We start from the raw sequence: 23,198 nt of genomic DNA on the forward strand, positions 1-23,198 counted from the left end.
GATGATGGATGGATGGATGATGGATGGATGGATGGATGGATGATGGATGGATGGATGATGGATGGATGGATGGATGGATGGATGATGGATGGATGGATAGATGATGGATGGATGATGGATGGATGGATGATGGATGGATGGATGATGGATGGATGGATGGATGGATGATGGATGGATGGATGGATGGATGGATGATGGATGGATGATGGATGGATGGATGGATGGATGATGGATGGATGGATGGATGATGGATGGATGGATGGATGGATAATGGATGGATGGATGGATGATGGATGGATGATGGATGGATGGATGATGGATGGATGGATGATGGATGGATGGATGGATGATGGATGGATGGATGATGGATGGATGGATGGATGGATGGATGGATGATGGATGGATGGATGGATGATGGATGGATGATGGATGGATGATGGATGGATGGATGATGGATGGATGGATGGATGGATGATGGATGGATGATGGATGGATGGATGGATGGATGATGGATGGATGGATGGATGATGGATGGATGGATGGATGGATGGATGGATGGAGAATGGATGGATGGATGGATGATGGATGGATGGATGGATGGATGATGGATGGATGATGGATGGATGGATGGACGATGGATGGATGGATGGATGGATGATGGATGGATGATGGATGGATGGATGATGGATGGATGGATGATGGATGGATGGATGGATGGATGGATGGATGATGGATGGATGGATGGATGGATGGATGGATGGATGGATGGATGATGGATGGATGGATGGATGGATGATGGATGGATGGATGATGGATGGATGATGGATGGATGGATGGATGATGGATGGATGGATGGATGGATGGATGGATGGATGATGGATGGATGGATGGATGATGGATGGATGGATGATGGATGGATGGATGATGGATGGATGGATGATGGATGGATGATGGATGGATGGATGATGGATGGATGGATGGATGGATGGATGATGGATGGATGGATGGATGGATGGATGATGGATGATGGATGGATGGATGGATGGATGGATGGTTGGATGATGGATGGATGGATGATGGATGGATGGATGATGGATGATGGATGGATGGATGGATGGATGGATGGATGATGGATGGATGATGGATGGATGGATGATGGATGGATGGATGATGGATGGATGATGGATGGATGGATGGATGGATGGATGATGGATGGATGGATGGATGATGGATGGATGGATGATGGATGATGGATGGATGGATGGATGGATGGATGGATGGATGGATGGATGGATGATGGATGGATGGATGATGGATGGATGGATGGATGGATGATGGATGATGGATGGATGGATGGATGGATGATGGATGGATGGATGGATGATGGATGGATGATGGATGGATGGATGATGGATGGATGGATGATGGATGGATGGATGGATGGATGGATGATGGATGGATGGATGATGGATGGATGGATGGATGGATGGATGATGGATGGATGGATGGATGATGGATGGATGATGGATGGATGGATGATGGATGGATGATGGATGGATGGATGATGGATGGATGGATGGATGGATGATGGATGGATGGATGGATGATGGATGGATGATGGATGGATGGATGGATGGATGATGGATGGATGGATGGATGATGGATGGATGGATGGATGGATAATGGATGGATGGATGGATGATGGATGGATGATGGATGGATGGATGATGGATGGATGGATGATGGATGGATGGATGGATGGATGATGGATGGATGGATGATGGATGGATGGATGGATGGATGGATGGATGATGGATGGATGGATGGATGATGGATGGATGATGGATGGATGGATGGATGATGGATGGATGGATGGATGATGGATGGATGGATGGATGGATGATGGATGGATGATGGATGGATGGATGGATGATGGATGGATGGATGGATGATGGATGGATGGATGGATGGATGGAGAATGGATGGATGGATGGATGATGGATGGATGGATGGATGGATGATGGATGGATGATGGATGGATGGATGGACGATGGATGGATGGATGGATGGATGATGGATGGATGATGGATGGATGGATGATGGATGGATGGATGATGGATGGATGGATGGATGGATGGATGGATGATGGATGGATGGATGGATGGATGGATGGATGGATGGATGGATGGATGGATGGATGGATGGATGGATGGATGGATGGATGGATGATGGATGGATGGATGATGGATGGATGATGGATGGATGGATGGATGATGGATGGATGGATGGATGGATGGATGGATGGATGATGGATGGATGGATGGATGATGGATGGATGGATGATGGATGGATGGATGATGGATGGATGGATGATGGATGGATGATGGATGGATGGATGATGGATGGATGGATGGATGGATGATGGATGGATGGATGGATGATGGATGGATGATGGATGGATGAATGATGGATGGATGGATGGATGGATGATGGATGGATGGATGATGGATGGATGATGGATGGATGATGGATGGATGAATGATGGATGGATGGATGGATGGATGATGGATGATGGATGGATGATGGATGGATGATGGATGAATGATGGATGGATGGATGGATGATGGATGATGGATGGATGATGGATGGATGATGGATGGATGAATGATGGATGGATGGATGGATGGATGATGGATGAATGATGGATGGATGGATGGAACGATGATGGATGATGGATGGATGATGGATGGATGAATGATGGATGGATGATGGATGGATGATGGATGATGGATGGATGATGGATGGATGATGGATGAATGATGGATGGATGGATGGATGGATGATGGATGATGGATGGATGATGGATGGATGATGGATGATGGATGGATGATGGAAGGATGAATGATGGATGGATGGATGGATGGATGGATGGATGATGGATGGATGATGGATGGATGATGGATGGATGGATGGATGATGGATGGATGGATGATGGATGGATGATGGATGATGGATGGATGGATGCTGACCTGATGGTGGCGCTGCAGATCTCCTACAGCTTCCAGAAGTTTGTGTGTTTCATTGTTTCTCCGTTCAGCTTCACTCAGCTGGATGGTTGCATTCTTCAGTGTTGTCATGGCAACAGAGAGTGAGTCTCTGAGGAGGCGGGACTTGTTCTCACCTGCAGCCCACCTGGACAGTAAATCCAGCTGCAGCGAGGTGAGCAGAGACTCTGAGGAGCTGCAGAGAGAGACAGCCATCAGAAGAGAACTGGTCCTCCTTCAGGGACATCATGTCTGGGGGGGGGGGGACCCACCGGAGCTCCTGATTGGCTGATGACGTTGCTGCTGTGAGGTTTAAACCTCTGATGGTCTCCATCATGGACTCCAGCTCCTGCAGTAGATGGGTCCTTCTGCTCACATAGAACTCCTCCTCATTGGTCTGGTTCAGATGCTCCGCCTCCTTCTGCAGCTCTGAACCAATGACAGATCAGCGTTAGTGGAGGTTGACCTTCCTGGTTGCTCTGACCTCATGGGTCGGTACCGCTGAGGTTCTGGTTCTACAGCTGTTCTACTGCCAGGAGCTCCCGCCCCAAACATCTATGTTCTCTCTGTTATGATCTATTCAGTACTGATCTATTCTATTCTGCTCTATTCTAGTTTATTTAAATCTGTTCTAACCTATTTGTTGGATTCTGTTGTATTCTATTCTATTCTATCCTGTTCTACTCCATAGACTCCATCCAGTCTGCTTCTTCAGGACGTCTCTCTGATCTTCTCGTTTATTTCGATGTTTAATTTCTTTATTAAATTTATTTCCTGCTCTGTGGAAATCGAAGCTGATTTTAGTTTTCTGACATCCTGTGGGTGTTTTTACCCTGAATGCTGTCTTGAAGGCTGCTGACCCTCCCCAGCAGCAGCTGGCTGTGGGTGCAGCTCTGGTTGGTGGAGATGTGAAGATCCATCAGGCTGTCAGACAGACGCGTCACCTGACCAATCAGCAGACAGGAAAGATAAAACAGCAGGAATGGATCACAGAGCTGTTAAAGGTCAGGGTGACCATCAGAGGGGCGTCCCACCAGACTCCCTGAAACCAGCATCTCCTTCCTGAAGGTCTAAATGAGGTGAGTCTACCTGCTGCTGCGCTGCGCTGAGGTCAGAGGTCAGGTGCTTCACCTCCTGGTCCAAAGCAGACAGGTGTGAAGCTACGGCTCTGTCTGAGGAGATCCGGGCCTGGAACCAGAGCTCAGGTCAGAACAGCAGCCATGTTTAACATCAGGAGGAGACGCTCCGTCGCTCACCTTCAGCACTTTGCTCTGATTCTCCAGCGGCACCAGCTGCCAGTGAGGCGCCATGGCGACGGCGCTCAGGTTGACGGACAGGAAGTAGCTGCTGAGTGTTTCCAGGTCGTCCAGCAGAACGCCGGTGCAGCCATCGTCACAAGCTGTTAGAAACAGGCGTGAGGCGGCCGCAGTGACATCAGCAACATAACCTGAGCCTAAGCATGGGGGGGCGGGACTTACGGACGCACTCTTCCTGCTGCAGGACGTGGCGTTCCTCACACTGGTCACATGACTGACCTCTGACCCCTGGCTTACACTCACACTGTCCGGTGACCTCATCACACCCCCGATGCAGGGAGCCCCACCCGCTGCAGCCGCAGAGCGAGCAAGCCCCGCCTGGCGAGGATGGGTTTCCATGGTAACCAGCTGAACACCTGCACCACAGAAGCACATGTGAGGTCAGCACAGGTGAGATAACTGCTCCAAAAATAAATACGCATAGAATTAATTGACCCCCAAAAATACAATAAATAAATAAATGTAGGTAGAAATTAAATTATACAGTGAGACATAAATGTATATATCTCTTTTAATTAGCTTTGTTTATTTGCCTTTGTTATAATTACCTTATTTATTTATTGTCCATTATAGTCTTCAGCTTTATTTAATTATTATTTATATCTTTAAGTATTTATTGTTGTGCATGTTCTAATATCTTTGTCTGTTTTATTCTTCCTATTTCTTTCTTCCTGTTGTTTTTGCGTTTCTGCCTTATTATGCAAATGAGGAGGGGGCGGGTCTTAGAGGGTCACCTTCTGCCCATTGGTCGGTTTGCAGTTGCTATATGTCTCAGCTCACTGACCAATGGGTACCCATGTTTGTTGTGTCTGTGATAGTCAGTGCAGACACATGAAAATAAGTATTTCTATCCTGTATAGAACTTCTGCATAGATGCAAACTACATTTTGTTGCTTTGCACTTGTGAAAGTGTGATGACAATAAAGTTGAATTTCTATTATTTTCTATTCTATTCCAACCAGGCTCAGTGTGAGCGGCCATCTGCTGAGGCCGACTGGGGTTCAAGGAGACAAAAGCAGATATAGAAAAGGGACATAGAAGCTCTGATCTATAAACACATTCTATGTTAGCAAAGCTAACAGTAAAGGCGGCTCTGTCTGGGATAGAAACGTTTAATCAGACGAGCTCTGAGGCGTCAGAGAGCAGATGAAGCGGTGTTGTGGTGAAATTCGTCACCTCTCACAGTGTCTGCCTTCGTATCCGGTCAGGCAGGCGGTGCAGCGGTAATCGGCGCCCTCTGCTTCACAGCTGGGACTGAAACTGGAGATATGAGCTGTTAAACACTGACAGAAGGACTCGGCAGACAGCTGAAGGGACAGCTGCAGTTCACCTGTTGCTCAGTAGGGGGCAGGCACACAGGGAACAGTCGCTTGCAGAGCCGCTGATGTTTCCATAGTAACCCGGAGCGCAGACGTTGCATTGCGGCCCGCTGGTATGATGCTGACAGTCCTGAGGAAAGATCAGCTCGCTTTAATATTGGAGCACCGGGGGGCGCTGAACCTGAAACCACCTGGACTCGGAGCTTACCTGACAGTCTCCGGTCTCTGGGTCACAACTGGAACTATGGTTGTTGCAGCGACACGGAACACAGGGACGCACCAACATGGTCTTCAGACTCTGAGGAGGGAGCTCAGACAGGGGCTGCCGGAAAAAACCCACCGCACACTCCTGTAGACGAGTCAGAGAGGAACGAGTCAGAGAGGGATGGGTCAGAGGAATGAGTCAGAGAGGGACGAGAGGAACTGCTCAGAAAAGAAAGCGGCAGAGATAAACTTGTCAGAGAGGGACATGTCAGAAAGGAATGAGTCAGAGGGGCACGAGTCAAAGAGGAACGAGTCATAAAGGAACTGGTCAGAGAGGAACTAGTCAGAGAGGGACGAGTCAAAGAGGAACTAGTCAGAGAGGGACAAGTCCAAGATGAAGGAGTCAGAGAGGGACTAGTCAGAGAAGAACTTGTCAAAGAGGAACGAGTCAGAGAGGAACTGGTCAGAGAGGAAGTAGTCAGAGAAGAACTGGTCAGAGAGGAACGAGTCAGAGAGGAACTGGTCAGAGAGGAACTAGTCAGAGAAGAACTTGTCAAAGAGGAACGAGTCAGAGAGGAACTGGTCAGAGAGGGATGAGTCAAGGAGAGACAGAAAACTTTTAACCAATCTGACTGAATTGTCTCTGCAAAGTGACATGAGCCAACAGGATGTGAATTGGGGCTATAGAAATAAACTTAATAGAATAGAATGAATTGAATTTTAGAGTCGAACTGCTACGGAACTATATTTGAACATTCTTCTATGAGTTTTAGAACCTTTAGATCCTTGATTCACATTTTCATCTGTTGTTCTAACAAAGCGTGTGTTCACAGACAATATAAAAATAATATCTGATTAAATGACATATTTACGACCCCTACTGGACTGGGTAAAAAACATTAAAGTTGGACACTAGAAAATAATGAGAATCTCTGACTCCTGATGATTGCTGAAGGAAGCTAGATCAACCCTACCTGACAGGACAGTCCGGCGTATCCGGGCGGACAGAGGCAGGACTCGATCAGTCTGGCCTTTTCCCGGGAGTCACCTGACTCCGCCTTCACAGCCGTCTCCATGGTGATGTTAGAAATCCTCCATGAAAGAAGAAGGAAGATGTCTGGGTTAGTGAAATGGAGTCTGAACTTCAGGGTAGTGTTTGTACTCTCTAGCACTCTGTAGTACTCTGTAGCACTCTGTAGTACTCTGTAGTACTCTGTAGTACTCTGTAGTACTGTGTAGTGCTGTGTAGTAGTGTGCAGGTACCTGCTCTGCTGCAGCCCGGTTCCGTACGAAGCCTTGATCAGGATGTTCTGGACGTTACTGAGGACGGACATAAAATCTGCACGGCTCACCGACCTCTGAGACACCGAGTTGAAATATTTCCACTCGTGCTGTAAAAGAGAACCAGTCAGAACCAGCCAGATCCAGTCGGAAGCAGCCAGAACCAGCCAGAACCAGTCGGAACCAGCCAGAACCAGCCGGAACCAGTCGGAACCAGCCAGAACCAGCCAGAACCAGCCGGAACCAGTCGGAACCAGTCGGAACCAGCCGGAACCAGTCGGAACTGGTAAGAACCAGCCAGAACCAGTCGGAACCAGTTGGAACCAGTCAGAACCAGCCAGAACCAGTCGGAACCAGCCAGAACCAGCCATAACCAGTCAGAACCAGCCAGAACCAGTCGGAACCAGTCAGAACCAGTCGGAACCAGCCAGAACCAGTCGGAACCAGCCAGAATTGGGGACCTTCTAAAAAACCTCCCAGGATGCTTTGCTGCCCTACCTCCATCAGCCTGATGTCATGCTGTGTCGCAATGCCGTTGCTAGGAGCAACCATGTCAGTGTAGATGACGTGCTTCCTTAGGGTCCCGCCCCTCATGAGTATCTGAGGCTCCTGATTGGACAGTCCTGAGCCATCCTCAGCATAGAAAGTGATGATGTAAGACAGCAGGCCGCCATATGACATCAGCTGCACAGAGTCAGAGAGGTACTTCAGTAAATACGTAAACGCATACGGTAAATACACCGAATTACACTCAGGTACTACGATAAACACAGGGAATGTACTTTGGTAAATACGCAACAGAAAAAAAACGATGAAGATAGGAAATCTATTGGTTCTAGATCTAGAAAGAAGATGAATAAACTCTGGATGATGAAGATCTGAGGAAGTTTGCAGCTGCAGATATAGAGACGTAATTTCTGCAGGAAGCATCATCTATTAAAATAATAAATATTTCCTAATAAACGTTAAAGTTTAAAGTTTGCCTTTATGACGGTAAGACCTTAACACCTGTTTATCTTTAGCAGACTGCTTCTTACTGACTGTTCATAGGTTTTGATTTATGATGTTTGGAATGGAAGAGCAACAAAAACCTTTAAAATTATGAATATTCCAATAGAAGGGACCAATTATATTAGCAACAAGGCTGGAACTATAACAGGAGGCGGGATTTACCTGGTTTCCTTCAACATGGGGGGGCAGCCTCCAGTAGAGGGGGCCAGCGAGTCCACTGCTGTTTAACTGCCGGGCATCAAACAGCATTTCGCCGCCATGTTGGAACACCCCAGCTGCTACAGACTGCAGGCTGGACAGACTGACCAACGACAGGACGTCTGTAGACTGACCCATACTGACCTGTGGGTGGGGCATGTAATCAATGCATACAGCTGCGTATTCCTCAAGTAGTGATGTAGTATTGCTGTAGTAGTGAATTAATATTGCTGTAGTAGTGAATTAATATTGCTGTAGTAGTGATGTAGTATTGCTGTAGTATTGAGGTAGTATTGCTGTAGTAGTGAGGTTGTATTGCTGTAGTAGTGATGTAGTATTGCTGTAGTAGTGAGATAGTATTGCTGTAGTAGTTATGTATTATTGCTGTAGTAGTGATGTAGTATTGCTGTAGTAGTGATGTAATATTCCTGTAGTGGTTATGTGGTATTGCTGTAGTAGTGATGTAGTATTGCTGTAGTAGTGATGTAGTATTGCTGTAGTATTGAGGTAGTATTGCTATAGTAGTGATGTAATATTCCTGTAGTGGTTATGTGGTATTGCTGTAGTAGTGATGTAGTATTGCTGTAGTAGTGAGGTAGTATTGCTGTAGTAGTGATGTAATATTCCTGTAGTGGTTATGTGGTATTGCTGTAGTAGTGATGTAGTATTGCTGTAGTAGTGATGTAGTATTGCTGTAGTAGTGAGATAGTATTGCTGTAGTAGTGAGATAGTATTGCTGTAGTAGTGAGATAGTATTGCTGTAGTAGTGAGATAGTATTGCTGTAGCAGTGAGATAGTATTGCTGTAGCAGTGAGATAGTATTGCTGTAGTAGTGAGATAGTATTGCTGTAGTAGTGAGACAGTATTGCTGTAGTAGTGAGACAGTATTGCTGTAGTAGTGAATTAATATTGCTGTAGTAGTGAATTAATATTGCTGTAGTAGTGATGTAGTATTGCTGTAGTATTGAGGTAGTATTGCTGTAGTAGTGAGGTTGTATTGCTGTAGTAGTGATGTAGTATTGCTGTAGTAGTGAGATAGTATTGCTGTAGTAGTGATGTATTATTGCTGTAGTAGTGATGTAGTATTGCTGTAGTAGTGATGTAGTATTGCTGTAGTATTGAGGTAGTATTGCTATAGTAGTGATGTAATATTCCTGTAGTGGTTATGTGGTATTGCTGTAGTAGTGATGTAGTATTGCTGTAGTAGTGATGTAGTATTGCTGTAGTAGTGATGTAGTATTCCTGTAGTGGTTATGTGGTATTGCTGTAGTAGTGATGTAGTATTGCTGTAGTAGTGATGTAGTATTGCTGTAGTAGTGATGTAGTATTGCTGTAGTAGTGAGATAGTATTGCTGTAGTAGTGAGATAGTATTGCTATAGTAGTGAGATAGTATTGCTGTAGTAGTGAGATAGTATTGCTGTAGTAGTGAGATAGTATTGCTGTAGTAGTTAGGTAGTATTGCTGTAGTAGTGAAATAGTATTGCTGTAGTAGTTAGGTAGTATTGCTGTAGTAGTTAGGTAGTATTGCTGTAGTAGTGAATTTGTATTGCTGTAGTAGTGATGTAATATTCCTGTAGTGGTTATGTGGTATTGCTGTAGTAGTGATGTAGTATTGCTGTAGTAGTGATGTAGTATTGCTGTAGTAGTGAGATAGTATTGCTGTAGCAGTGAGATAGTATTGCTGTAGTAGTGATGTAGTATTGCTGTAGCAGTGAGATAGTATTGCTGTAGTAGTGAGATAGTATTGCTTTAGTAGTGATGTAGTATTGCTGTAGTAGTGAGATAGTATTGCTGTAGTATTCCTGTAGTATTGCTGTAGTATTCCTGTAGTAGTGATGTAGTATTCCTGTAGTATTGCTGTAGTATTCCTGTAGTAGTGATGTAGTAGTGATGTAGTATTGCTGTAGTAGTGAGATAGTATTGCTGTAGTATTCCTGTAGTATTGCTGTAGTATTCCTGTAGTAGTGATGTAGTATTCCTGTAGTATTGCTGTAGTATTGCTGTAGTATTCCTGTAGTAGTGATGTAGTAGTGATGTAGTATTGCTGTAGCAGTGAGATAGTATTGCTGTAGTAGTGAGATAGTATTGCTGTAGTAGTGAGATAGTATTGCTTTAGTAGTGATGTAGTATTGCTGTAGTAGTGAGATAGCATTGCTGTAGTATTGCTGTAGTATTCCTGTAGTAGTGATGTAGTATTCCTGTAGTATTGCTGTAGTATTGCTGTAGTATTCCTGTAGTAGTGATGTAGTAGTGATGTAGTATTGCTGTAGTAGTGAGATAGTATTGCTGTAGTATTCCTGTAGTATTGCTGTAGTATTCCTGTAGTAGTGATGTAGTATTCCTGTAGTATTGCTGTAGTATTCCTGTAGTATTGCTGTAGTATTCCTGTAGTATTGCTGTAGTATTCCTGTAGTATTGCTGTAGTATTCCTGTAGTAGTGATGTAGTATTGTTGTAGTAGTGAGATAGTATTGCTGTAGTATTCCTGTAGTATTGCTGTAGTATTCATGTAGTATTCCTGTAGTATTGCTGTAGTATTCCTGTAGTATTGCTGTAGTATTCCTGTAGTAGTGATGTAGTAGTGATGTAGTATTGCTGTAGTAGTGAGATAGTATTGCTGTAGTATTCCTGTAGTATTGCTGTAGTATTCCTGTAGTAGTGATGTAGTATTCCTGTAGTATTGCTGTAGTATTCCTGTAGTATTGCTGTAGTATTCCTGTAGTATTGCTGTAGTATTCCTGTAGTAGTGATGTAGTATTCCTGTAGTATTGCTGTAGTATTGATGTAGTATTCCTGTAGTAGTGATGTAGTATTCCTGTAGTATTGCTGTAGTATTCCTGTAGTAGTGATGTAGTATTCCTGTAGTATTCCTGTAGTATTGCTGTAGTATTGCTGTAGTTCTTACAGACACTCGGCGCAGGCCTCCCTGCTCCTCACAGTCTCGGCTCAGTCCAGAACAGAAACACTCTGAACATCCGTTTGGATTCTGGTCTGATAGAGCGAACCAACCAGAAACGCACTCCTCACAGCGCCGACCCGACACGCCAGGCTGAGCAAAGATCAAAGGACACCTTTCATCATCATCACCATCATCATCAGCATCATCATCCTCTGCACCCGGCAGACGTTAAACTTGGTTCCTCCTGGTTCTGGTTCTGGTTCCTACCTTGCACCCACACTCTCCGGTCCGTCCACATTCACATACGCCGAGCGTTCTGTTGCAGAACGTCTCATGGGTTCCTGCCAAATCACAGCTGCACGCTGAGCATGATGGGTAACCGTAGTGACCAAATGCGCATCGATCACATGACCTGCCAGAGAATCCGTCCCTGCAGGGACACTGCCCAGTCAGCAGGTCACACTGGGGGGCGGAGCTTCCTGCTGGGCTGCAGCTGCAGGGCTGTAGAGACACTGGTGGTTATGGGCTGACAGCGGACTGGGGCGGGGGATGGCGTGGCGTCTGTGGGTACCTTGCATCCTGTGACGTGGTCAATGCCCCAGAATCCCTTCTTACACCTGTCGCAGGTGTCTCCCTCTGTGTTGGGGGGGCAGACACACTCTCCGCTGTCAGGGTCGCAGTTTCCCCTAGTGCGCTCACAGATGCATTCTGGGAAATCAGAAACAGGCTCATTAGACTGTTGGCGACGGCAGAGCTTCTCAGACAGACCGTCACGCCTTTTACCTGTGCAGTTGGTGCCGCGGTAGCCATAGTAACCATGGCCACAGCAATCGCACTTGACCCCAGCTACGCCCTTTTTGCAGTGGCACTGGCCGTCCTCGTCACATGACTCAGACTCAGATCCTGATTGGCTGCAGCCGCAGGGCTGACAGCCCCGCCCACTTTGAAGCCCGAAGAACCCCGACTGAAAACGGACATAAATTAAGATTAAGACCTATAGAATGGATGTCAGTCATTGAAATGTCCCCATAAATCATATAAGACATGTGTTACCTTGCAACGGTCACAGGTGCGTCCTGTCACGTTCTCTCTGCACAGACACTGGCCTGTTGTGATGTCACATACACCAGAGAGGGAGCCGTTTACATCACAGCCGCAGTCTGTAAGAAAAGGCCCGCCCACTGTCAGTGACATCATTCTATGACTCCTCCCACCTAAAATGAACTGATAGTTTCTGGTCCCCTTGGATGAATCGGACTCGTTTTACTCTGGGGGATTTTCTCTGGTAGCCTGCAGTATCTGTACTTCACCACCAGATGGCGGCATAGTGTCCTCAGCAGAAGGAAGTCAGAGGTCAGAGATAATCAGATTTCAGGAGATCAACATTCCTGCAGGGAATCAGTAGCTGCTGCTGTCAGCAGAGCAGGTCGACCTGTGAGGAAGGAAACCCTGTTCTGGTTCTGGTTCAGTCCAAATCTCACCACGTTTAAAAGATCCAAAGATTTCATTTAAATGCCATTTTATCCGTTTCAGGATTTGACCGCCTCACCCTCTGTGTCGTCATAGCAACCACTGGCATACTTAGGCCGTTTCTCACTTTACTAGAACGTGAGTACGGACTCGTGTTCTCGCCAAGTACGTTCTTGACTAGAACCCAGAAAAGTTTGGACTCTGGGAGAACGTGAAGAAGCGTACTGATGACATCACCACATTCAAAGCTAGCCTGGAGCCGCATTTCACCTCCTGTTACTAATAGGCTCTAGATAATAATAAATTATGACTTTTTTCATTTAGTGGAGGAATAATAATGAACACAGTCAGATAAACACAAATCAAATGAACATTTTGCCAAATAAAACAATCAAACCTCCATCAGAACCAACGGTCCTTCACACACGGCTATGCAGAGAGAGGGCTGCTGCAGACAGGCTAACGTTAGCCCTGTCCGCTGCAGACGGGCTAACGTTAGCCCTGGCCGCTGCAGACGGGCTAACGTTAGCCCTGGCCGCTGCAGACGGGCTAATGTTAGCCCTGGTCACAGCAGACGGGCTAACGTTAGCCCTGGCCGCTACAGACGGGCTAATGTTAGCCCTGGCCAATGCAGACGGGCTAACGTTAGCCCTGGCTGCTACGGACGGGCTAACGTTAGCCCTGGCCGCTACAGACGGGCTAACGTTAGCCCTGGCCGCTACAGACGGGCTAACGTTAGCCCTGGCCGCTACAGACGGGCTAATGTTAGCCCTGGCCAACGCAGACGGGCTAACGTTAGCCCTGGCTGCTACGGACGGGCTAACGTTAGCCCTGGCCGCTACGGACGGGCTAACGTTAGCCCTGGCCGCTACAGACGGGCTAACGTTAGCCCTGGCCGCTACAGACGGGCTAACGTTAGCCCTGGCTGCTGTTACCCTTGGAACTCCGCTGGTTGCTGCGGTCCTCTCAACTTTGGAATATTATTTTTAAATCTGCACTAAATCAGTAAATGTTCCATAAAGTGAAAATTAAAATGTAATTTTCTTGCCAAATGATCCTAAAACGTACTTTTATTGAACAACAGCAACAGAAAAGAGAACCTTTAACTTAATCCTCTGAACTCTGTGAGCGCTAACCTGGAAGCTGCTGCTGCAGCAGTGCATGCTGTGACAGCTGTCAGTCTGGAGGACGGACAAGTCTGCTCTGATGTATGCTGGGTAAAGAGGGAGGGGCCAGAACAACATCCGACGACTTGATCCGTTCTCGTAGACTGAGAAACGGCCTGAGATTCAGGTGTTCCAGCCAAACTAAAAAACCTTCTTGCAGAAGAAATTACTGCAACAATTTTTAAGCTAATTTTCTCTTGGTTCAATGCTGTAAACTCACCTTTGCAATCTTTGGCGAGGACAGCGTCGCCATAGTAACCCGGACGACACAGCTCGCAGTGTTTTCCTGCCGTGTTGCCGAGGCACTGCAGACATTCCCCCGTCACAGAATCACAGTATCCGTCCTCACTGAAGTTAGCATTGCCGTTACACTCGCAGCTCACACAAGCCCCGCCCACTACCTGGGGGTTACCATAGAAACCACTGGCACACCTGGAGACAAGCGCAGGGAAGTTAAGATGAGGCGTTTCTGGTTGATGTGGTAATCAGCGCAGCTGTGGTCCGCACCTCTCACAGTTTGACCCGGTGTATCCATGCTGGCACTGGTCACATGACACCTCACCGGACGCATCCAGTACACAGGTGGGACTGAAACTGAAGCAGACAGGGGACAATACAACTGAGACACACTGCTGGGACTGAAACTGAAGGAGACAGGGGACAATAAAACTGAGACACACTGATAGGACTGAAACTGAAGGAGAAAGGGGACAATACAACTGAGACAGACTGATAGGACTGAAACTGAAGGAGACAGGGGACAATAAAACTGAGACACACTGATAGGACTGAAACTGAAGGAGACAGGGGACAATACAACTGAGACAGACTGATAGGACTGAAACTGAAGCAGACAGGGGACAATACAACTGAGACACACTGATAGGACTGAAACTGAAGGAGACAGGGGACAATAAAACTGAGACACACTGATAGGACTGAAACTGAAGGAGACAGGGGACAATACAACTGAGACACACTGATAGGACTGAAACTGAAGGAGACAGGGGACAATAAAACTGAGACACACTGATAGGACTGAAACTGAAGCAGAGACAGGGGACAATACAACTGAGACACACTGATAGGACTGAAACTGAAGGAGACAGGGGACAATAAAACTGAGACACACTGATAGGACTGAAACTGAAGGAGACAGGGGGCAATACAACTGAGACAGACTGATAGGACTGAAACTGAAGCAGACAGGGGACAATACAACCGAGACACACTGATAGGACTGAAACTGAAGCAGAGACAGGGGACAATACAACTGAGACACACTGATAGGACTGAAACTGAAGCAGACAGGGGACAATACAACTGAGACAGACTGATAGGACTGAAACTGAAGGAGACGGGACAATACAACTGAGACACACTGATAGGACTGAAACTGAAGCAGACAGGGGACAATACAACTGAGACACACTGATAGGACTGAAACTGAAGGAGACAGGGGACAATAAAACTGAGACACACTGATAGGACTGAAACTGAAGGAGACAGGGGACAATAAAACTGAGACACACTGATAGGACTGAAACTGAAGGAGACAGGGGACAATACAACTGAGACAGACTGATAGGACTGAAACTGAAGCAGACAGGGGACAATACAACTAAGACACACTGATAGGACTGAAACTGAAGGAGACAGGGGACAAGAAAACTGAGACACACTGATAGGACTGAAACTGAAGGAGACAGGGGACAATAAAACTGAGACACACTGATAGGACTGAAACTGAAGGAGACAGGGGACAATACAACTGAGACAGACTGATAGGACTGAAACTGAAGCAGACAGGGGACAATACAACTAAGACACACTGATAGGACTGAAACTGAAGCAGACAGGGGACAATACAACCGAGACACACTGATAGGACTGAAACTGAAGCAGAGACAGGGGACAATACAACTGAGACACACTGATAGGACTGAAACTGAAGCAGACAGGGGACAATACAACTGAGACAGACTGATAGGACTGAAACTGAAGGAGACAGGGGACAATACAACTGAGACACACTGATAGGACTGAAACTGAAGCAGACAGGGGACAATACAACTGAGACACACTGATAGGACTGAAACTGAAGGAGACAGGGGACAATAAAACTGAGACACACTGATAGGACTGAAACTGAAGGAGACAGGGGACAATAAAACTGAGACACACTGATAGGACTGAAACTGAAGGAGACAGGGGACAATACAACTGAGACAGACTGATAGGACTGAAACTGAAGCAGACAGGGGACAATACAACTAAGACACACTGATAGGACTGAAACTGAAGGAGACAGGGGACAATAAAACTGAGACACACTGATAGGACTGAAACTGAAGGAGACAGGGGACAATACAACTGAGACATACTGATAGGACTGAAACTGAAGCAGACAGGGGACAATACAACTGAGACACACTGATAGGACTGAAACTGAAGGAGACAGGGGACAATAAAACTGAGACACACTGATAGGACTGAAACTGAAGGAGACAGGGGACAATACAACTGAGACAGACTGATAGGACTGAAACTGAAGCAGACAGGGGACAATACAACTAAGACACACTGATAGGACTGAAACTGAAGGAGACAGGGGACAATAAAACTGAGACACACTGATAGGACTGAAACTGAAGCAGAGACAGGGGACAATACAACTGAGACAGACTGATAGGACTGAAACTGAAGCAGACAGGGGACAATAAAACTGAGACACACTGATAGGACTGAAACTGAAGGAGACAGGGGACAATACAACTGAGACAGACTGATAGGACTGAAACTGAAGCAGACAGGGGACAATACAACTAAGACACACTGATAGGACTGAAACTGAAGGAGACAGGGGACAATAAAACTGAGACACACTGATAGGACTGAAACTGAAGGAGACAGGGGACAATACAACTGAGACAGACTGATAGGACTGAAACTGAAGCAGACAGGGGACAATACAACTGAGACACACTGATAGGACTGAAACTGAAGGAGACAGGGGACAATAAAACTGAGACACACTGATAGGACTGAAACTGAAGGAGACAGGGGACAATACAACTGAGACAGACTGATAGGACTGAAACTGAAGCAGACAGGGGACAATACAACTAAGACACACTGATAGGACTGAAACTGAAGGAGACAGGGGACAATAAAACTGAGACACACTGATAGGACTGAAACTGAAGCAGAGACAGGGGACAATACAACTGAGACAGACTGATAGGACTGAAACTGAAGCAGACAGGGGACAATACAACTGAGACACACTGATAGGACTGAAACTGAAGCAGACAGGGGACAATACAACCGAGACACACTGATAGGACTGAAACTGAAGCAGAGACAGGGGACAATACAACTGAGACACACTGATAGGACTGAAACTGAAGCAGACAGGGGACAATACAACTGAGACACACTGATAGGACTGAAACTGAAGGAGACAGGGGACAATAAAACTGAGACAGACTGATAGGACTGAAACTGAAGGAGACAGGGGACAATACAACTGAGACACACTGATAGGACTGAAACTGAAGGAGACAGGGGACAATACAACTGAGACACACTGATAGGACTGAAACTGAAGCAGACAAGTGAGTCAAAGCTGAGGCAGAAACTGTCTACAATAATTGGACAGGTAACAAGTTCCCTTCAGACTAAGACTCTCTGACGCTCTTCATCTGAGGAGGACAGAGAGACAGACCTGTTGGACGGCTCCATCAAAGGACACGGACACCTCCGACACTCCTCCTTTGTTGGGTCGCCGTAGAAACCAGGAAGGCACTGATCACAGTGAGGACCGGCGGTGTTGTTTGTGCAGCCCTGCGGCAGACAGGTGAGGGTCAGCCGACTCCAGGTGGAGGTTGAACTTCGGGTCTTTGGTTGGGACTCACCTCACAGACCCCACTGATGTCACACTGAGTGGAGTGGGAATTGCATTCACACTGCATACAGTTGCCTCCGAACAGAACCCCGCCTACTCTGAAGAATCCCGGTAGGCAGGCCTGGAACGCACAAACGCCTGTTAGTCCAGAACCAGGAACCGGACTAAGGTTGGACGATTAGACGATTCTATCGTTGGAACATTTTGAGATATTGCCCAAACTTAAACCGGATCCTGGACCTTAAACCGGACCCTGGACCTTAAACCGGACCCTGGACCTTAAACTGAACCCTGGAACATCAGGTGAGAAACCACCAAAAGATCCAAGTCAGAAATCAAGTGAACTTGGAGCTGCTGACCTCGCAGGAAGTTCCACTGTAACCCGACGGACATTCGCACATCTCCACGGCGGCTGCCTGAAGACCAGAACCGGAGCCAGAGTCCGCTCCATCCAGGGACACTGAGCTGAGCCTGGAGATCAGGAGCAGATGGAAGAGTCATTGTTTGTTGTCTGGAAGGGCAGAAGCTCCTCCTCCTGATCCAGCTGGACGTTCCTCACCGTATCTGTCCTCCAGCAGAAGCGTTCAGGTGGACTCGGACCAATAGCGAGGTCAGATCAGCCAGAACCAGCATCAGGTCATCTCGAGTTATGGGACCACCGCTTTGATCGTCCACAAACTGCCGTGGAAGCATCTCCACACTGACAGACTGCTCAGCCAAGGGAGAGAGGAAGAGCAGCAGAGGGGGCGAGAGACGGAGAGTTTGGCCGTTACCCTGGAAACAGAATAAGACGACCCTTTGGTATTGGGTCTTTATGTCTGATGTCATAACAGCTTAGAAAGGCTGGGTTCTACCAACCATCTTCATTTAAACACCAGAACATCCCACAGCATAAAAACATGACCTTCATGAGATGGTTCAGTCCATCATGGTCCAACATCTCTACTCTTGTCTCATCTGTCCAGAGGACATTGTCCTTCTTCAGATGCAGCTTAGCTAACCTAGGTCCCTCTGCCACCATGTTTCTAGACACATTCAACCCTTACAGACTGGGTCTGGGCCATGACCTCTGACCTCTAACCACTCCAGTAAGGTCTACATGTGGGAACATTGGTTACTTTATCCCTCTGAAGAAGTGTAGATCTTAGGTATTCAGTTCAGAAACAATGTCTGTTAGCTGCCGCTGTGGCATGTTCTCACCTCCATGATGACATCAGCAAGGACAGGCAGAGTCTGGTCCTCATTGTCCAGGGGGACGTCATAAACCACAGAGCAGGTGAACTGTCCTCCATAGGACACCAGCTACCGAGAAGGAAACATTTAGCGGACATGGAAACATAACATGAAAAACATGAAAAAAGACATATAGTTCTGCTGCTATAGGCTTAGACTGTTGGAGGACATAGGGACCCCTTTTTCATCATTCTGCTTCATTCTATCTCTATTCTCCCACTCTGCAGAATCTGTTAGTTCAATCTCTAACGTTCTGCTCTCTCTGCTTTTTCTCATAGTAGCTTCATCTGGTCTGTTCCTGTTTGGCTGTGACTCCATCCTGGAGAGAAATATCAGCTGTGCTGCTGCCATCAACACCTTTGTTTCTAGATGTTGGAGCTTGGCCTGTTTTCCAGTGTAGTCCTGTTTCTCTGACTGTGACTAACTGGATGTGCTCTCTTCATCCTCTGACATGGGAGCTGGCTCGGAGCTCGTCTGCCTGGCTGTGTGTTTCCTGGACGGGGCCGCCTGTGGAGCTGGTTGACAGTTGCCTTTTGTATCTATGCTTCTTTTTCTACGTCTGCTTCTGTCTCCTTGAACCCCAGTGGGCCTCAGCAGATGGCCGCTCACACTGAGCCTGGTTCTGCTGGAGGTTTCTTCCTGTTCAAAGGGAGTTTTTCCTCTCCACTGTCGCTACAAGCATGCTTAGTGTGAGGGATTGCTGAAGAGTCAATGAGTCGATGCAATCAGCTGGTTTTCCTTAGATAGAAAACTTTGAATCAATCTGACTGGATGATCTGGTTGATTTGTTTCTATAAAGTGACCCGTTGTGAATTGGCGCTATAGAAATAAACTGAATAGAATTGAATGAAGATGCAATAATAACTGTGTCGGACATCGGACATGTGAGCCTACCTTGTTGCCAAGGAAACGGCTGGGGGCCGCCCACCAGAGCATGTGTCTGTGTGCGCCGCCAGAGGAGGCATTCCTGGGAATGCTGAGGTCATTCCCACTGATGACCAGAGAGGCTTGGAGCGACCCGGATGGTTGGAGGACAGCATCTGGGAAAAACACCTGAACACTGGACCTCATCAGAACCCGGTTCCCTGTTGATGTGGGACTGGTTCTGACCTGAGCAAAGGTGTGGGGTGTTACCTGAGTGACGGACCAAGCAGAGCTCTCACAGACATCAGAGACACCAAAACAGAAGCAGTGGGTGCAGCCCAGCGGGTTCTCCTGCTGCAGGTTATAGAAGCCCGGTTTACAGGTGTCACAGTGGACTCCCATCACATTGACCTGAGGAGGAGACAGGTGAGACGGTGACCCAGGGCCTCAGAGGCGTCTGCTGTGCGGTGTGGATCAGACGGATCGTCACCTTGCAGGTGCAGGGGCTGCAGGGGTCGCTGTTGGTGCTTCCTGCCAGGTTGCACTCACAGCGAACGCACCGCGGGAAGTCTCTGAATCCAAACGCACAGCGATCACACCGCTGACCCGAGAAGCCCTCCTTACACGGACACTGACCTGCAGACGCACCTGGACGCGCACAACAGAACCATCAGAGCCCCGGGGGGACATCACTGCTGACACCCGGAACCAGCCTTCAGAACCCATCAGAGGCACCTGCTTCTGCGTCGTCTCTGCTGCAAACCGGTGATTCGGATCCTCTCAGGTCACAGTTACACTCCAGGCAGGGGAAGTCAGAGTACGGAGACACCTGCAGTCACACAACGCCACTGATCACAACGCCACTGATCACAACGCCACATTTAACCAAACCAGCAGAACACAGAACCTCATCACAACTAAACGACACCTCAGCAGGTCTGTAGTATCCGTCTTTGCAGGTCTGGCAGTTGAGTCCCGTTGTGTTTTGTTGACAGTCGATGCAGACCCCGCCCCCCCGACGAACGCCATGGATGTCCAGACTGAGACTGAGGTCCGAAACCGTCTGATTGTAGAAACAGTCACTGGCCTTGTTGTGACAGTTACACTCTGAGTGACAGTAGGGGACAGAGAGGGGACAGAGAGGGGACAGAACAGGGACAGGTGGGGACAGAGAGGGGACAGGTCAGAGGACGGAGGTCAGCCCATAATGGGGATTTCTTTTTTGTTATCTTTCACGTTGTCTCACTTTCACAGGTGTTTCCTTCAGAGTGAGTTCCTGGTTGCCATGGCAGCTGATGGTAACCAGGGCAACACTTGTTACAGCTCTCCCCACAGGTGTTGTGTTCACACACACACTTCAGTTTCTGTTCAAACAAACAGGGCGCCATTTAGACCACCTGTACAACAGTATACAGGTGTTGTCTTACCAGCTGGGGTCTGCGGTTACCTTGGTAACCAGGTCCAGCGGGCAGCTCTGGGCGTGTCCGTAGCAGATGCACATCCCCCCCACAGAGATGTCCTTGATGGAGTAATAATACTGAAAGAAAAGCAGAGGAATGAGAGCAGAGCTGGATCCTGATGACGTCAGCGTACCTGCTGCCCGTCTTACCCTCCGAGTCACGATCGGGTCGATGTCCCGTGGGTCATAGATGCTTAACGTCATCAGGTCAGCGTAGAGCGTTCTGATTCGCTGAAGTCTCAGTCTGATATAACGAGCTGATGTAAAGTTCAGGAGGTCAGGGGTCAAATCCTCTGCTCCGGGACGCCCGTTAATCAGAGAGGTGTGGATCTGAAAGACAGGGAGAGGGACAGACAGGTTAAGGACATACAGACAGAGACAGATAGGTTAAAGACAGAAAGACAGACGGAGACAGACAGGTTAAAGACAGGGAGAGAGACAGGGACAGGGACAGACAGGTTAAAGCCAGATGGGCAGAGACAAACAGGTATAGGACAGGTGGACATCCTGTCTCACCTCTCCATTTTCCAAGGGGTTCAGTCTGGAGTAGTAGGACGTACAGATGACCTCAGTGTCGCTCCTGTAGGTGGGTGGTCCAAGTCTTGGTGTCACATTATAATGAGACAAACACTCCGAGTCACTGATGGCATAGTACTGCCAGGGGTCAAAGGTCACACCATCCAGGGAGCGCTCCAGGATCCAGTTACCTGACAGGTGATCATGGATAAACAGGTAAGAAGACATGCGGACAGCTGACCTGACCTAACGGTGCTTCTCCTACCTGGTCGTGGAGAGTTAGCTGCTTTGATGATGATGTAGGCGACCTGGAAGACCTGAACAGACACAAAGTCACAAGACCTGAGGAGGACTAGAGACGCCGCCGTACCTGAGCTACGTTACCATGGAAACATTAGGCTGCTGAGCTCAGAGAGGAAGGCTAGTGAAAATCCTGACCTCTGAAAACCAGAGAAGAGTTATTACTATCATGGGAAAGAACATTTAAAAAGTTACCATGGTAACCAACATGTGCTAAGCTAGTCAGATACCATACTAACCAGGCCAAGCTTAGGTTACCATGGTGACCGAGGCAGGTAAGCCTAACCACCTGCTATAGTAACAAACACAGGTTAGGTCAATTGTTTACTATGGTAATAGAGACTGATAAAACCTAGGCTGACTGTGGTTACCATGGTGACAGGAAGCTTTAGAGGCTGGTTTCCTGTTAGCTTAAAGTTCTAGTGTGGTTCTGACCTGCTTCAGGTCCAGGGTGATGGTTATCCAGTTAAACTGACGGCCATTCTTGATGCTCGGACTCTGCCACCACCTATTGGTTCCATCGATGGCGTTGGTGATTGGATGACGTTCTGCGTACAGGAGATAAACGTTACTATCCATCAGCTCAGGCTCCGCCCACAAACAGACCACTGTTGACCAGTGATATCAAGGAAGGAAGGAAGGAAGGAAGGAAGGAAGGAAGGAAGGAAGGAAGGAAGGAAGGAAGGAAGGAAGGAAGGAAGGCAGGCCTTTGTTACCTTTAGACAGGACGGAGTTGGCGTCACATTTGGGGCAGTGTGGGTTCTTGATTCTTCGTCCAGGAACGTGATCAACAAGCTTACAGTAGACCTCTGGTTCTGGATCTCCACACGTAGCATTGCTGCTGATCTCTGCATTACTGGCAAGATTAAAGATGGCAGGAAACAACCCTGGAACACAGAGAGAGAACCATTAGGATGGATGGATGATGGATGATGGATGGATGATGGATGATGGATGGATGGATGATAGATGGATGGATGGAAGGATGGATGGATGATGGATGGATGGTAT

The 23,198-nt window shown here is 47.4% G+C and overlaps 1 protein-coding gene across 1 annotated transcript in view; it reads right to left on the reverse strand.

Annotated features, from left to right (window-relative positions):
* The window catches only part of lama1 (laminin, alpha 1), a gene marked incomplete at its 5' end in the record, with an annotated part of 36,614 nt that extends 13,518 nt beyond the window's left edge, over positions 1-23,096 (reverse strand). The window contains 37 exons of the mRNA XM_038273314.1: positions 3,030-3,240; positions 3,317-3,473; positions 3,877-3,988; positions 4,134-4,232; positions 4,301-4,443; positions 4,523-4,716; positions 5,537-5,620; positions 5,691-5,809; positions 5,888-6,028; positions 6,858-6,975; positions 7,147-7,274; positions 7,663-7,848; positions 8,338-8,517; positions 11,279-11,422; positions 11,540-11,773; positions 11,844-11,980; positions 12,056-12,236; positions 12,326-12,432; positions 14,129-14,340; positions 14,416-14,502; positions 17,636-17,754; positions 17,826-17,936; positions 18,175-18,286; positions 18,375-18,589; positions 19,016-19,117; positions 19,943-20,101; positions 20,183-20,323; positions 20,403-20,560; positions 20,648-20,741; positions 20,841-21,019; positions 21,159-21,276; positions 21,360-21,449; positions 21,522-21,701; positions 21,888-22,078; positions 22,153-22,204; positions 22,623-22,735; positions 22,904-23,096. Coding sequence (XP_038129242.1) covers positions 3,030-3,240; positions 3,317-3,473; positions 3,877-3,988; positions 4,134-4,232; positions 4,301-4,443; positions 4,523-4,716; positions 5,537-5,620; positions 5,691-5,809; positions 5,888-6,028; positions 6,858-6,975; positions 7,147-7,274; positions 7,663-7,848; positions 8,338-8,517; positions 11,279-11,422; positions 11,540-11,773; positions 11,844-11,980; positions 12,056-12,236; positions 12,326-12,432; positions 14,129-14,340; positions 14,416-14,502; positions 17,636-17,754; positions 17,826-17,936; positions 18,175-18,286; positions 18,375-18,589; positions 19,016-19,117; positions 19,943-20,101; positions 20,183-20,323; positions 20,403-20,560; positions 20,648-20,741; positions 20,841-21,019; positions 21,159-21,276; positions 21,360-21,449; positions 21,522-21,701; positions 21,888-22,078; positions 22,153-22,204; positions 22,623-22,735; positions 22,904-23,096 — 5,301 coding nt within the window. The remainder of the gene's footprint in view (positions 1-3,029; positions 3,241-3,316; positions 3,474-3,876; positions 3,989-4,133; positions 4,233-4,300; positions 4,444-4,522; positions 4,717-5,536; positions 5,621-5,690; positions 5,810-5,887; positions 6,029-6,857; positions 6,976-7,146; positions 7,275-7,662; positions 7,849-8,337; positions 8,518-11,278; positions 11,423-11,539; positions 11,774-11,843; positions 11,981-12,055; positions 12,237-12,325; positions 12,433-14,128; positions 14,341-14,415; positions 14,503-17,635; positions 17,755-17,825; positions 17,937-18,174; positions 18,287-18,374; positions 18,590-19,015; positions 19,118-19,942; positions 20,102-20,182; positions 20,324-20,402; positions 20,561-20,647; positions 20,742-20,840; positions 21,020-21,158; positions 21,277-21,359; positions 21,450-21,521; positions 21,702-21,887; positions 22,079-22,152; positions 22,205-22,622; positions 22,736-22,903) is intronic.
* Between the last annotated feature and the right edge of the window lie 102 nt (positions 23,097-23,198).

This window comes from Cyprinodon tularosa, unplaced genomic scaffold (genome assembly GCF_016077235.1).
Source record: "Cyprinodon tularosa strain WSP-4 unplaced genomic scaffold, ASM1607723v1 ctg869, whole genome shotgun sequence".
Lineage (NCBI taxonomy): Eukaryota > Metazoa > Chordata > Actinopteri > Cyprinodontiformes > Cyprinodontidae > Cyprinodon > Cyprinodon tularosa.